The sequence below is a fragment of the Danaus plexippus genome, assembly GCF_018135715.1.
Source record: "Danaus plexippus chromosome 9 unlocalized genomic scaffold, MEX_DaPlex mxdp_26, whole genome shotgun sequence".
In the NCBI taxonomy this organism is placed as follows: domain Eukaryota; kingdom Metazoa; phylum Arthropoda; class Insecta; order Lepidoptera; family Nymphalidae; genus Danaus; species Danaus plexippus.
In genome coordinates, this window is record NW_026869848.1 from 2,565,432 (window position 1) to 2,580,323 (window position 14,892).

General features: G+C 32.4%; 1 protein-coding gene across 2 annotated transcripts in view; it reads right to left on the reverse strand.

Moving 5' to 3' along the window:
• Nucleotides 1-8,312, reverse strand: part of LOC116767550 (ras-related protein Rab-26) — a 46,283-nt gene extending 37,971 nt beyond the window's left edge. The window contains exons 1-3 of one of the 2 annotated variants that reach the window (XM_061527547.1): nucleotides 8,172-8,312; nucleotides 1,879-2,034; nucleotides 539-649 (exon numbers count right to left, since the gene is read on the reverse strand). In XM_061527547.1, coding sequence (XP_061383531.1) covers nucleotides 539-649; nucleotides 1,879-2,013 — 246 coding nt within the window. In that variant the 5' untranslated portion in view covers nucleotides 2,014-2,034; nucleotides 8,172-8,312. Of the gene's footprint in view, nucleotides 1-538; nucleotides 650-1,878; nucleotides 2,035-6,341; nucleotides 6,795-8,171 lie in introns of those variants that run through there. The other variant, XM_032657923.2, reaches the window with a different exon arrangement.
• Nucleotides 8,313-14,892: the final 6,580 nt, after the last annotated feature.

Genomic DNA, 14,892 nt, shown 5'->3' on the forward strand with positions numbered 1-14,892 from the left:
AGCCTTTTTAATTACATTCAAATAAAATAGTTTTTCTTATGATTTTTTTGATTGATTATCAACTCAATTGATTATCGACCTTATTTTCTCCACACATTAATTAGTTTTTCGCTTCTCCCTCTTCTATTGTATCGTGTCCTACTATTTTTTTCTTAATATAGCACAATCTATATTTTCATTATCACATGCTGTATAAGTAGTTACAATATAAAAGTTACGCTATTACTTCAAAGATGTTTTCTTAAATAAATGCGAAAAAAACAATGACCGGCTCCTTCTCTTTGAACCACAGTCTGATAAATGTTATACGAAAGATTTCTTTAATCTTTTTTAATATTAACAAGGTTTAAAGGGAGATTTATAATAAATTATAATTCAAATACATCATAAATGATATTAAAATTAAAAAAAACGCTTTGATCTCACATCTAAAACGTACAAATCATGATAGCATATGCTTATTAATTAAGTTAAAAACTTTAGCAAGCCGTATTTATTTACGTGGAAGGGTTCAGTTTAAGCGATAACGTTGTCTTACCGTAAATCCAATGCCGACCGTTGCCGAGAAGTTACCCGGCTGAAACTTGCCCGTCTCGAACTGGACTAGCAGCGAGGTTTTGCCAACGCCGCTGTCACCCAACAATATGGTCTGAGAATATATTTGGCCTGATTATATAATAAATATTTTTATATATATTATTGTTCACTGTCTGATATCTGTCTGTGGGATTTGAAATGGTCGTCTTTCTGACACTGACAGTTCAATCTGCAGGATTTCTACAGACGATACGAAGCTCGCAGAAATGACCTCTATAATTGAGGACACAGCTTAGATCTGTTGAGGTCTTTATAGTAGTAGGTACCTATATTAACTATTTATAAAGATATGTGAAGGTTTATTAGCTTAGAATCAAAACCGTACTTTATGTATGTATACACTAGTTTATGTGTTATGATGGAACACATACAGTAAGGTTATATATAATGATCACAATTTTTTAGCTTAATTGAATCAATATAAAATTATCTGTGTGAGTATTCATAGTTTGATATAAGTAAAAAAATCTTTAAGCTATAAATGTTTAGCTGCATTTAATGTGTATGAGAAAAAATAAGATCTTAGATGTAAGTTTTAAAAGTAAAGTAAACCGCGTCAAGCCACAGGCATGTGTATAAGCGACCTTAGCTTCCGAAATATTCAACCGGAAATTAACGCTGAAGGTTTATCTGAAGTAAGTTGGCGGAAGTATAAAATTAATTAACAGTAACTCAAACTAATTGCGTTGTAAGTTTCAGTATAGTATTTTAAAAAAATAGTTTTTATTAAACATAGAAAGACTTTAACTGTAATTTTGGAGGGAATTAATAAAATAAACATTAGAACGGCTATAAAGGAACTGTATTAAATGTGTAAAAAAAAAAAATTCATCAAGTAATGATTAAAATATATATGTCATATATTATAAATACGATTATGTACCTAAGCATGTTTTTTTTTCGTGATGTATGATCTGTGATGTATGCCTGCAGTAAGATTTAAATAAAAAATATATATCTTAAAATAAAATTATACAATATTAGTATGCTTAGTAAGATTTGCTACAGATACGAACAGCTTAAAGTCACATTCTGTAACCGTCAAAGAAATGTTAGTAGGAATTACTATAATACTTGTACTCTCCCTATCTGGGTAAAACATACATTGCAAGTGTTTAATTTAATACTAGTCGGAAAGACGGACAGCATCATAGCCTATATCTCATTCCGTTATCTAAGCCGCGTCACTGTAAAGTTTCATCAAAATCCTTATAACAGTTTTTGTTTAAATGAGGAACAAACATCGATCTTTCGCATCTGGGATACTAGTAGGTTGCGTACCTTATGTATGGGCATGTCATCGTCTACGGTGCACCTCTGGCGATCAGGTCTGTAGTCCCTGTATCCTGTGGGCGAGGGGGTGCTCCGCTGAGCGGGGGCTCGCAGAGTGTCCTCCTCGAACACGTCGTCACTCATGCTGTCGTCGGTGCCGCCGTGCTGTAATATAATAATAAGGAATATTTTCTCATACAACTTAACAAAGAAATTCACTAGGAATAGATTTGTCGTAAATTCGTACACGGTAGAAGCTGGAGTGAGAGGTATAACAGCTAACTCTTTCTACAGCCTACTAAAAGACTTGTTCCTGTCCAGAACTAACATCATTTCGTTCTTAGAAGACAGCTCTAGTAGGTTCGATACAAATTTGATTGGGTAGAGAGGAGCTTGGACTGTGGACGTGAACGTTTGAAGAGCGTTAGAAAGGGGCTCCTTAAACCTACACCTGGATCGCAAGTCCTAGGCACCGTTAAAGCTCCTCTCCCTGCAACGCGATGGACCCGTCACCCGCACCATGATCCAGGGAATGCTGAGAGGTTTCGTTTCGTCTTAGCAATATAAAGAATGATGACGCATTAAATGACGTCTGTGATATGAACCATTACCACAAGTTTTACATCGTCAAACCGAATACGCTGAGTCACCAGTTCCTCATAGTTTTCAGTGTGCAACATGCCCTTAACCCTTATTAAAGAAACACAATTAGACGCTCTATATACACTTTTATTCTATATATACGATCTCTGTTATATAAATCACACTAAGTATCATATAAAGGTACTTATTTATTTATACAAATATTTCATTTAAATCAATGAATTAAGTAAACAAAACTGGGTTTGAATTTATATAAACAGGAATTTACTTATACGTAAATTATTGTTATAAAATGTTAATACAAGGAACGAAGGGGTTTTTTAAATTTGCATTTCTTTTACATATAACACTTTTTATTTTCTATGAAAAAGCATATGAGATATAACTCGTTTTAAGATTTTTTTGTCAATATAATATTATTATAGTCTAATAACAAAAGAAATTATTTGAAAAATAAATTTAAAAATTTCGTTAGCGATGTCGTGCTATAATAAATTAGAGTGATTTAATATATATATATATTTATTTTGTTTTAGATATAAAATGCTAATAAAAATGTCTTTATGAAGATGAGCTGGATACGTTGCGTATGTAGTGAGTGTGTCCTTGCAAACCTTTCGTAAGCATACGCGTCGGGTCTTTACTACCCTCAACAGAACGGCTGATTCAAAGTAGGGGATTTACTAACATAAACAAAAGAAAACGAAACGATATTACTTATTAAAATGAATTCAATGTTAACATTATAAATGCATTAAATTAACCTATATACTCTATTACCTTATTAACTCTCGAATATAGTTTCACACGTCTTTGTGTCTGTGCAAATCTAATGTCTGTGGGGTGTCTAGATGTCACGTCACGACCACGTTACTCTAATAAGCCTAAATGCATTCAATACCCCCATTCCTCCAATCCTAAACCCCCTCCGTTTTGTATCTCTGTGTAATATAAACATATATATAAAAGACAATGCGTTCGTCCGAGCGTGCAATATTGTCGGCGTCCCCATTGCGACCGACGTCCAACATGACAGATAATACGCAGTAGTGAAGTCCATAGCTAATCATAAACGGGGTTCTGATTATGATAGGTTTCATGTGATACAATGATAATCTATATCACATATATATCATATTAAGTTTATTATGTGCCCTCCAGTCTCCAGCTCAGTCTACGCAATATCACATCAGAATAAGCGCTGGTACGTAAGAAAGCCATTTTTTCTGTCTGAATATTTTTTGAATTCTTATTTAAAAATGAAATTTATATTCAATTTAATTTGTTATATGATAAAGCATTATTACATGCAACATTTTTTTTTTTCTATCATTTTTCGCATGTCGCATTACAGCCGGCTTCGGAGTAGGGATTTCGTAAAAGCGCTCGGAACGCTTGGTTGTCTTCAAATAATTACATCATTTATATTATAATCTATTTTGGATATTTATGATATTTGTGCGTCGGCCTCCATACCGGACATATTTTATATTATATTGGCGAATTTTAAACCGCGTTGTACTAATAGAGCTCACAGTTCCTTGGGAAACCAACATCCCCAAAGACCATGCCATCAAGGTCAACAAGTATTACGAGCTCACAAACGAACTCACTAAGAATAGGTTCGTTGTAAATTTGTACGCGGTAGAAGTAGGAGCGAGAGGTATAACAGCCAAATCTCTCTACAACCTGATAAAAGACTTGCGCCTGCCTTGGCAGTTAGTTCTTAAACTAACATCAGTTCATTCTTGGAACGTGCGTCGAAGGCAGCCCTAGCAGGTTCGTTTCATATTTGGTTAGGTAGAGAGCGGAGCTTGGACAGTTGAGGTGAGCGTTTAACGCGCGTTAGATAGGGCCCCTTAAACCTACACCTCGGTCGCAAGTCCCAGGCACTGTTGAAGCTCCTCTCCCTGCAATGGAATGCTGAGAGGTGTCGTCTCCGTACAAGTGCTGAGCGGTACTTACGTGTTTTAAACAGTTATTTAAATAAATATTGTAATCTCCTTTTAAGATTCCTATCTCACATGAAACATTCTTTTCACTCCTAACTATTCCGTCGTCTAATCGGCTGCTAGTAATTTTTAATTATTATTGAATCATAATTAGAAATGCAATATTTAATACAGAATTTAATTTTAACTAACAACAAACATATGTTCGTATCATAAATGATAAAACCACGACATACTTTGTCTTAATATTAATTCCGATCCAAGTATTATTTTATAGTCATCGTTTGCCCGTAATGGTAATGAAAAACCTTCTCATAATTAATAAACATATATTATTAAATGAAATTATTTAAATAACTTTTCCTAAACTATTTTTTTTTAAGTATATAGAGTAATTAATGTTTGATTTCGACAAATCTAACTTATAATGACATCGCAAATTTTCAATTTCCGTTTATATTCCAATGTAGGTAAAATTAAAATAATTAAATTAATTCGTATTCTGTTAGTAATAGAGTATATAATGTTCTTATCTTTACTCAATAAACTTATCCTTACTTAATACTTGCTCGTATAAATATCCTGCATGTTTTTAATTCCTACATTTTAGGGATGTTCCACTAATGGTAGAAATATTAAATAATCATCGTGGAGTCGTTCAAAGCAAATCCGTTTACATAACGTCGATATACATCGTATTAAGAAATTAACTAATTAATAAATGAACTAAATAAAGATCTCTTATTGATTAAGTCATACGTATTGTTAGCGTGTTCATACAAATACATATTTCATACATCACATGTCCATATTATCGAGATAATATACCTACTTACAATAGGCTGTAATGGATTACCTACTCTATAGCTGTATACATAGGTAGGTAAAAGTATTTTATTTTCGTCCACAAATTGCACTCCAACAAAAATAAATTACTACACAAATCAACTCCCGTTTCAACGTTCGCTGAATGAAATTTTAAAAATAAAATTCGTTAATATCAAAGCCGCATCGCTCTTGATAAAAGCTTTCATCGGATGATATTAAATTAGCTCCGAAAAATATCATTACGTTTATTTTAATACAATTTTTTTTTATTGAAAACAAATTAAAATATTATATCAGTTGCTATTTTTAATAAATGATATAATAATCTTTAAAATAGAACTACAATTGATTACATCGAAACATACGTTTTGAAAACAGCGCCATCTATTGATAATACTGCAAACTATGGTGTCATCTGACGACATAGAATAGAATCTGGATATCAATTTAGGGAAAACCCTTAATGTGATAGGAAAAACCTTTTGCAGAAACGTAATTAATTCTCATAATGAAGTAAAAAGACTTAGAATCGAAATTAATTATTAACTCAACCAACTTTAATTATATAAAAATCAGACATTCTTATAAGAATTCTATTTACTTTTGAAATACGTTTATGTACGTACCTATAGGTAAATATATATACTTATAAATATCTTATTATATATATAGTTGCAGTGAGCTAAAAATACACGTTTATTTAAAACTAATCCTCTAAATAGGTCAATGTCACACATTCAACTGTTGAATACGTCCCGACCAACTCACAGAATATATATATTGATCCTACGATCGGTATTGTTACTATGGGTTTATGGTTTATTTTATAGTGTTCTATGGAGATTGATTGCATACGGAACACACGGCTATAGAATGTATAACTATATGTGACAATCAATACATTGCTTGAAAGCTCCGTATAGGACACATTCAGAGCACTTAAACACTTTAGATTAGATGTCATATAACAATCAAATAAATTATTTAAAAATCACATTTTATTTACATACTAACAATATATTCCGCTGGGACGTATGTTTCATTTAATGATAATAATTACGTTTTAATAGTATATTTGTGTCTACTCACACTCATTTCTGTGTAAGGAGAGCTTCAACCTTCCGTCAGTGTTCCACGAACCGATTCTGAACACATCCTCGCGGACCGGTTTGGAGACAAAACCGTAACCAGCGAAACACCCGCTCGGACTAGGGCACGAGTTATCAATGACACACTATCACTATCACTATCACACGTATCACGAGTATCACATCATCACAGGCATCAAATCACATATTTTAGAGGTTATCCCCCGGAACAGTGATGTACGGCATATTGCAGAGGGTGCCTCTCCTTAGGGTTCACAATTGCACGACAGAAGATGCATGTGTGCGTCGTCGTGTCTGTGTGTGAGTAGACGAATTCATTTGGATGTCTACGTCTTACGCAGACGTTATGTGTAGGGGTGGGTGTGTGCGTGTGTGGGTGAGGTAGGGTACACAAGATATTTATTTCCCGAGATATAGCTGTCGTTTTATTCGTCACTATAAATTTATTTCTTAATGTTAACTATTATTTAATACTATACATTATACAATGTCCGTTGGTTTGTTGCCTTATTAGTGCAGTAGGTAATGTAACTTTTCCTTACTTTAATCAGAGAAATTGGAAAAACATGGAAAAATAAAGCGAAATTATTTGAGTATGTCTGTATGTATTTTAAATGTCTAAATAATAACCAGTTACCATATTATATATGATATTACTAGTAGGTAGATGAACCTATTCACCTACATTTTTTAGTCAACCTAAAATCCGTATTTATCGTTACTCTACTTATTGTTTCATATTTTTGAAAATTCATTTGTACATATCAATTTAAATCTTATCTTCAGACGGCACTGCGGATGTTTAAACTCGTGCAGTCGGAGTTTGGAAAAATCGATCCGTCCACATGAAACGAGGTACTAACGGTTCCAAAGTCATGCGCCGTTCGCTTTCCGAATCGAAATCGTTTTTTACGTCAATTCCGTAACTAAATACATTACCACTTCGAGTTACAAGTGACTTCGATAATGGTACTTTTATAAGTCCCTGCTGTGTTTTATTAACTCACACACGCAAACATATTATTCAATGACGGTCTATTTCCAATTAAAACATCCGAAGCATTTTCAACCCTAACGTAAAACAATAGAGTCGTAGTTTATAATACGAAGATCGCTCTGGATCTTATTTAGGGTGAGTTAAAGTGTATTGAAATAGAAATATAAAAACGTGGATGTGCGAAAGAGATGGCAATTTAATCATATTCCATTATAGGAGTCACGTTTGCGAATTCCTTGCATATTTACTTACGCGGATTTAAAATATACGTGCCTTATCAGAGGTCCGTCGATATTCGAAAGAAAATCAATAAATGTACGAACAATTATTAGTTTTTCATTATATCGTCATAAAATTATTTTTTTTATATGCTATAATTATATATGTTGAAATGTTGAAACTATTACTTTTACTTTTTATTTATTATGAGGTTGTAATTTTTTCTCCTTAATATCTCTTGATACTCGTCATGCGCAGTTTGGCAGATCGATGTAAGTCTTGTTGTTGTTTGTATCCCTCTCGCACACTCTGTACTCTTCACACGTCTGTCAAATGTCATTTTGACAGCACCGTGTTTTGTTATCTTGATAATAGATGGCGTCACTCACCATTTTGCACGAGTTCTTTATTGGATAAGACTTATTTTGTAGCGATAATCTTGTATGTACTTATGGCTGATATCCGAATTATTTTTTTTATACGCTACAGTATTTTCTTGTCCAATTTCACATATATATTTTTAATATCACTATAATTTATATACATTCAGCATAAACTCGAATTTAAGACCTCCAAACTGGAATTACGACTTACTTTACGATCACGATCGGCTAACAAACTCAGTAAAACGGAAAGTGCTCGGGTTCCCACAGGCTTTTAAGGGCTCTGATTGAAACGATCGTTGCACAATAGCAGGAAGCGCGGGCTAAATGGAGACGGCTACAAAAACACAAGTGATGGACAAAAAAACAGCTTCGGAGCGCCCGCCTACCGCAGCCAGAAATAAACACACGAGGACTCGGATTGATTCCATTGAAGCACGTAATGAACGAATATGAACCTTATCATATCAACACAGAGTAGAAATCAACGTGCAGTTAGTTACCTTTTAATTTCTACCAAAACCACGCGCTTGAATTGTAGGTGAAATTATTCGTGAACAGCGGGTCAAGTGACGAACGGAGTTCATCATTCGAGAGTTAGAGCAGGAAAAATGGTTTTTACGGAACAGACACTTAGAACTTATATAGATTATAATTGAATCTTACCATAAAGACACATTATTCAATTTCAATTAAATGTTAGCGATCACAACGGAACTATTTATTAATATTAATTAAAGTGAGTCAAACGCTCTGAGCGACGCGAGTTTGTAACATACTATCCTTTTATGAAGTCGGTAAAGATAAATGTACCAAACATTATCTTAGTAGGTACAAGAATATTAACAAGTACGGGGCCGTTCTTATAACAGAGGATTCCGTACATAAAAATACAACTAAGTATGTACGTGTATTCGTGATATATTTAGATATAATATTGTGTTATTAAATTAAATGTTTGATATAAAGTATCAAATATCTGTAGTTATTGTCTCGTAGCAGCCTCTGAAAGATTTATATTAAATTTTCCAAAATGGCGGCTGTCAGATAGAAGATGGACCAACTAATGTCTGATGACACGAGTCGCTAGGTACTATATAGAGTGACCGATAACCCCACTACAAGGACTTGAAAAGTTTGATAGCCTTACTGAGACGTAATATTTTAACAAGCGTACGGTCAGCCTTAATTTCATTACAACTACTACGACTTCAACAACTAGATGCTAGTCACTATATCAATTATATTCTTGAATCTGACTGATAGGAGGTATTTTGTTTGAACAACCCGATAGTAAGAGACGGAGCCTGTACTCTCAGCGCGTTATATTTTGTCAGTCTGTCTTTATGTAATTCGTTCCAACATATATCCAAAACCTTTCAGTGTCACCTAAACTTTTTTAACGATCTTTTTAATCAGCTATTCATATTAATATCTTTTCTTATACATTTTGATTTTTATCCGTTTGTCCTGTTCTAAGTGAACTCTCCTTATTTTATGTTGGTTAATCTCACTTGTAGTCCTTTTAAAGTAAGCCAAGTCAATTTTATTATTGAACATTTCTTTATAATACCTATATAATGTATATCTAAAATATAAACTAGCTTAGATGAAAAATTTAAAAGATTATGAATTTGTTAACTTTTGCAATGATATTTATTTCAGTGTAAAAAATTACTTTCAATACATCTAAATGTTCTCTATAACAGAATTAAGACTGAATGAATTAAGACTTGGATTATATAATCAGTATTGTAAATACAAGTATATGAAATAGCTACCAGTGATTGGATTATGTTACCTACCACAAGTTACAAACGAAACACAGACAGTTTATAGTTTTTCATTTATAAATCTTCTTGTTTTATATAATTAAATCATATTTAAGGCATAATTTTTTAACGCTAACTATTACCGGTGACATCGACTGCGTCGGTTAAGATATTAGTTTGGTAATATGTAACGAAATAAACTTACAGAATGAAGACGTTATAAAAATCATTTTTTTAAATAACAACTTTCTACTATTTCATGATAATACAATAAAATATAAAACTATCCAGTAGTATCGTTTCATTTATAAAGACAAATAGATCATTATACAAATATAGTAAGTAGTATACGGACATGTGTTTTGTTGTAACGGCTAAGAGATGGCGTTACTATACAGTGGTATATGATTTATGGATAAAAATTGTTTCGTATCAATTTTAGTATTTGAGATTTATTGAAAAACATATTTATTATTCTTCCATTGTAATAATGTGAGTGTATTAAAGTATTATCATTGTCTTTAAAAGCATTATTTTTTTCCAAATATATGTATGACATTTTTTTCAATGTAAAAAAAACATTAATTAACATACTATACTTATAAAAAACAAACAAAAGATTTTCATATGACGTCACAAAAAAAGCAAAAACAATAAAATAAGTCCGGTTATATAAGTTGGAAACATTAATGAAGCAGTAACTGTAAGATTTATAACTGAAAATTATTACATAATAAAAGTCATAATCAGGAATGATTTATATAACACTCGGACGGGACACCATTATCGCGTTTTATGTCGATAAAAACTCGTTAAATATGTAAACCTTGTAATTATACCTAGACTTACTGCGGACACGGCAAGGTCACTCGGACGAGTCGGAGCGGCAACGTCCACGGAGAGACGGGGACGGACGTATACAATAACAAGCGAGTCAGAGAGAGATAGAGCGATGTCCATTGTGCATGCGAGTACTGATGTGTGCAATTCGTGACACGAGAAAGCGAGTCGAGACAAATTCGTAATCGTATAAATTAGAAAGGAGTTCTTATTATAAATTGTTTTTTTTTTTTTTTAGAACGCAAAAACTCCTTCCATACATCCAGTAACGTCAGTGTCGGCTGAATGTTGTGTGTCATGTTGAAATGGGAGAGTGTGATTTAGGCCTAATCGTACGGGAATCTTTATTTACCTACCTTAATATAATTTTTTATTATAGAAAATTATTCCCTTAAAATAATTAACACTTTTCAATGAATAATATTATATTATTATTATGTTATACTTGACGTTATTCTATATTTTTATGTTCGATGTGTTCCCGTAGGCCTATCTGTAATTGATCTCGTTGTGTGAAATTAAATGCCCCCTAATAAAATATTAAATAATTATTATAAAAACATATATAGTAAAAAATATACAGTAGGTAATATAAAAATATAGTATATTATACAAAAATATTGGTATTATTATTCATTAATTACAAATAAAAAAATATAAAATTAAAGCAATAAGGTACCTAGTGTTTATTCAATAAATAATTCAGTAAAAACATAAAAATAACATATTTTTTTCATTAGATATTTATATAATAATATATATAATATTTAATAAATATACCTAATTAATAAATTATAGCATTTAAATGATCTTCCATTTTTTAAAACGGCTAACCCGATTTCGATAGTAATTGATTAAGAAAGTTAAGTAACAATTTTGAGTGATCATTGTGGACGGACAAGGAATTCAAATAAAATTTTCACGTTGCCTTTGAACGTGAGATACGATGTCACAGATAAAAATATAAGTATGATGAACAATCACACCTCTTTTTTCCATATCGGTAAACTTTCATATAAATATAGTTCTATTGTTTGTTGTACCTTAACCTGTGTGTCAGACATTGAGTGTCAGGTCTCTGGACTCTCATCACTTCACGGACGGCCTATTATCTGGTTTTATGGAGAGGAACCGTCTTCCATGACGAAGATACCAAAGGTTTCCATCTGTAATGATGATGAAAGCCTTCTATTCTCTATTCATCATTTTGTATTATATCAAGTCATCATTTTTTTCTCAAAATATAAATCATTATACCTAATGACATAAAACTCACCTTCTTCTCATCTCGTCTGTCCGTGATCACGGTTGCTGGAAAGTAACCGAAACCTCAAAATTTTTCAGTTAAAATAATTAAAATTACGTAATAAATCCGTAGTCAGTTTAAAGTTAGGCACCAACTTCAAACAAGTAGAGTATTTACTAATCGTTACGGTTAATACACTTAGGTATTTCGTGTTTAAAAGTAATGATTTAGTTATTTACCCTACATATTAATTGTATTATTACCTAAACAGGTAGGTATGTCTATCGATAATAATCAATTATTTACAAATTATCTATCTATCCCCGTATCCCGGTTTCTCTTTACTGAAATATCGGTTTGAATTTATCACAACATATATATATACATATAAATATATATATATATATATATATATATATATATATATATATATATATATATATATATATATATATATATATATATATATATATATACATAATATAGCTAACATTTCAATTTAAACCTTCACGAGTTCCCGAGATACAGCTCGTGATGGACATGCCGACGAATAACAAAGCGATCTCATACAGGGATAATTTTTCATATCAAAATACGGAACACTTATAATTGTTTCTAATAAAAAACGCGCAGCTTCCTATGATATATAACTATATACAATAACAGGTCGGTATATATACCTATTATATATCACGTATTTACCCGTGCTCGACTGCTCTTATTTCCGTCCGCGCGAAACATATTTACTGTTTATATTTATAAATATTTATTACATCAGTCCGTTAATTTCCGGTCGTTCCAGGGATTTGCTGTAACAGACAGACGGACAGGTGATACCCATACCTACTTGAAAACTGTTTCATAGACGGACCTCTGCCTTCGCGTCTACTGTGAAAACAAAAACAAATGTGACAATAACAGGTATAGATACGAAGTACACGTGTTTTAACTCATTAGCAAGTTATGTTCCCCTGGTACCTAAGGAGCAGCGACAGACGTCATACCTACAGATAGACATTGATAGATAGTATATAAGGAAAATATATATATATATATATATATACTGAAGATGTATGTCTGTCTGTACTAATATTCTATATAACTATAACTATATTGTTAATCGACAGATTTTAATGCGGTTCACACAAACAAATAGGCAGATTTTAGAATACTTTGTCATATCTATATATACTATATAGATATTAAGATACAGCCAAAATCATATGATATATAAAATGACTCGAAAATTTTAAACAATTCAATGTAATTAGTTTTGTATACAAATAAATATATGGAATAAACGATCGCGGCCGCGGGTGGATCCGTGTGAAGGAAGCTAGCGCATGCAATATATGTAGGCTATGTAAGTTAATAAAATAAAGGTAGGTATTTCTTAAGTAAATAAGATACTGTTTTATATGTCCGTCTGTTGTTATATAGAAAATGATATTTGTTCGTATATATATATATATCTTAGTACCTAATACCTATAGGTATAGTTAGTTTGTATGTCTGTGTCATACTAGCCAGGTATATGAAGTAGGTATAAGATTTGTACTTTAAGGGACAAGTTATTATTTAGAGGTTATAGTTAAGAAGGTCCTTAGTACGTGTAACTAACCGGGGACTCGAGAGGAACTATCGACTGACGGAACACGGAGAGTAAATAGTTAGATACAGAAATATATTTAAAATAGACTTTGATACAGAACTAGTATAGGGGAGAGTTGGAACTAACATAATGAACACCCGGAGACAGGACCAGTCACACTTGACCCGGATGATAAAAGCGGGGTCTTAGAGGGCAGAGGTCAGCAGACACTAGACCGCGAAACAGGAAGACGAGGAATGAAGATACTTGGAGAAGATAAGAGGTGATCTCATGAGCTGGCGCTTCGTACATGTTAACCGATTACGAACAAAAAACAGGGTAATGAATGAGGGTTTTTAATACCTAGGTTTGTGAGTTAGGTAAAGCGTTAGAAAAATAGAAAATAACTTAATTAGAACATCACTAAGGAAAATTGGTAGGTACCTACTGACGATATAGGATAGGTACTAGTGATGTGACGAGTGACGAGTGCCGTATTTTGGACATTCGCTTGAGAAACTGTTTGCTCTGGAAGGTGATTGGTCTACTGTAGAAGAATTCTTTTTGTTTTATATTAAAAATATTGTAGGCGCCTAAAGACTGACAAAAGTTTTATGGAAGAAATATTTTTTTTGTGTTTTTTTTTGCATTAAAATTTTGTGTCACAAGTTATAATGAAAAATTTAATTTCCCAGCTTCATCATTGTTTAGTGAAAGACCTAGCTTTATTTATTGTAGAGGAATTTGTTTGATTATGATTTTTGTTTTGTTCCAGATAAAAATTATCTATACCTAACATTGTACTTTGGTTAAAGTTCTTAGAAGATTATTTGTGTTTGTTTATATCGCATTTAGTACCTAAATAGTGTTGTTTATTAAATTCTTATGAAAATTTTATTGTTAAGCTTCACTGACAGATGACGAAGAGAAGACTGATAATGTGATGACGAGGTTAAGTTAGTTTTATTTGAATAAAAAAATATAAGAAATTAATGGATTTTAACATAAAAAAATAATTTTACTCGCAATAACTTCGCGAATGCAAATGTTGATATTCGTTACGTAACTATAGGATATATTTACTATATCTGTCTGTCTGTCTATCTCATACAACTCTTAATCGGATGATCTTGGTTTGACTCTAATAATAATTAAGTTTTGTTTTCGTTTATTATTATTAGTTATAAAAAATAATACAAGCGGATCGCTTTATGACAAACAATTTATGATTTTCCAAAAACGCCTACCCATCCAAACACTGGCCCGTCCCGAAACCGCTTAGCCGTGATCATTAAAATCAAATCTCAACTAATTAACAATAGGTACTAACTATTAACAAAACCAAGTGTGAGAATGTAATTCTGGGGGCGTGTTACGTCCCACCCGTGGGCGGGGTATCTATACTCGCCCCGCCCACACCGCACCCCCGTGCCCTTCGCCACACCCCCACCATAGGGACTGACTCGTGTCGGTCATAAATGAT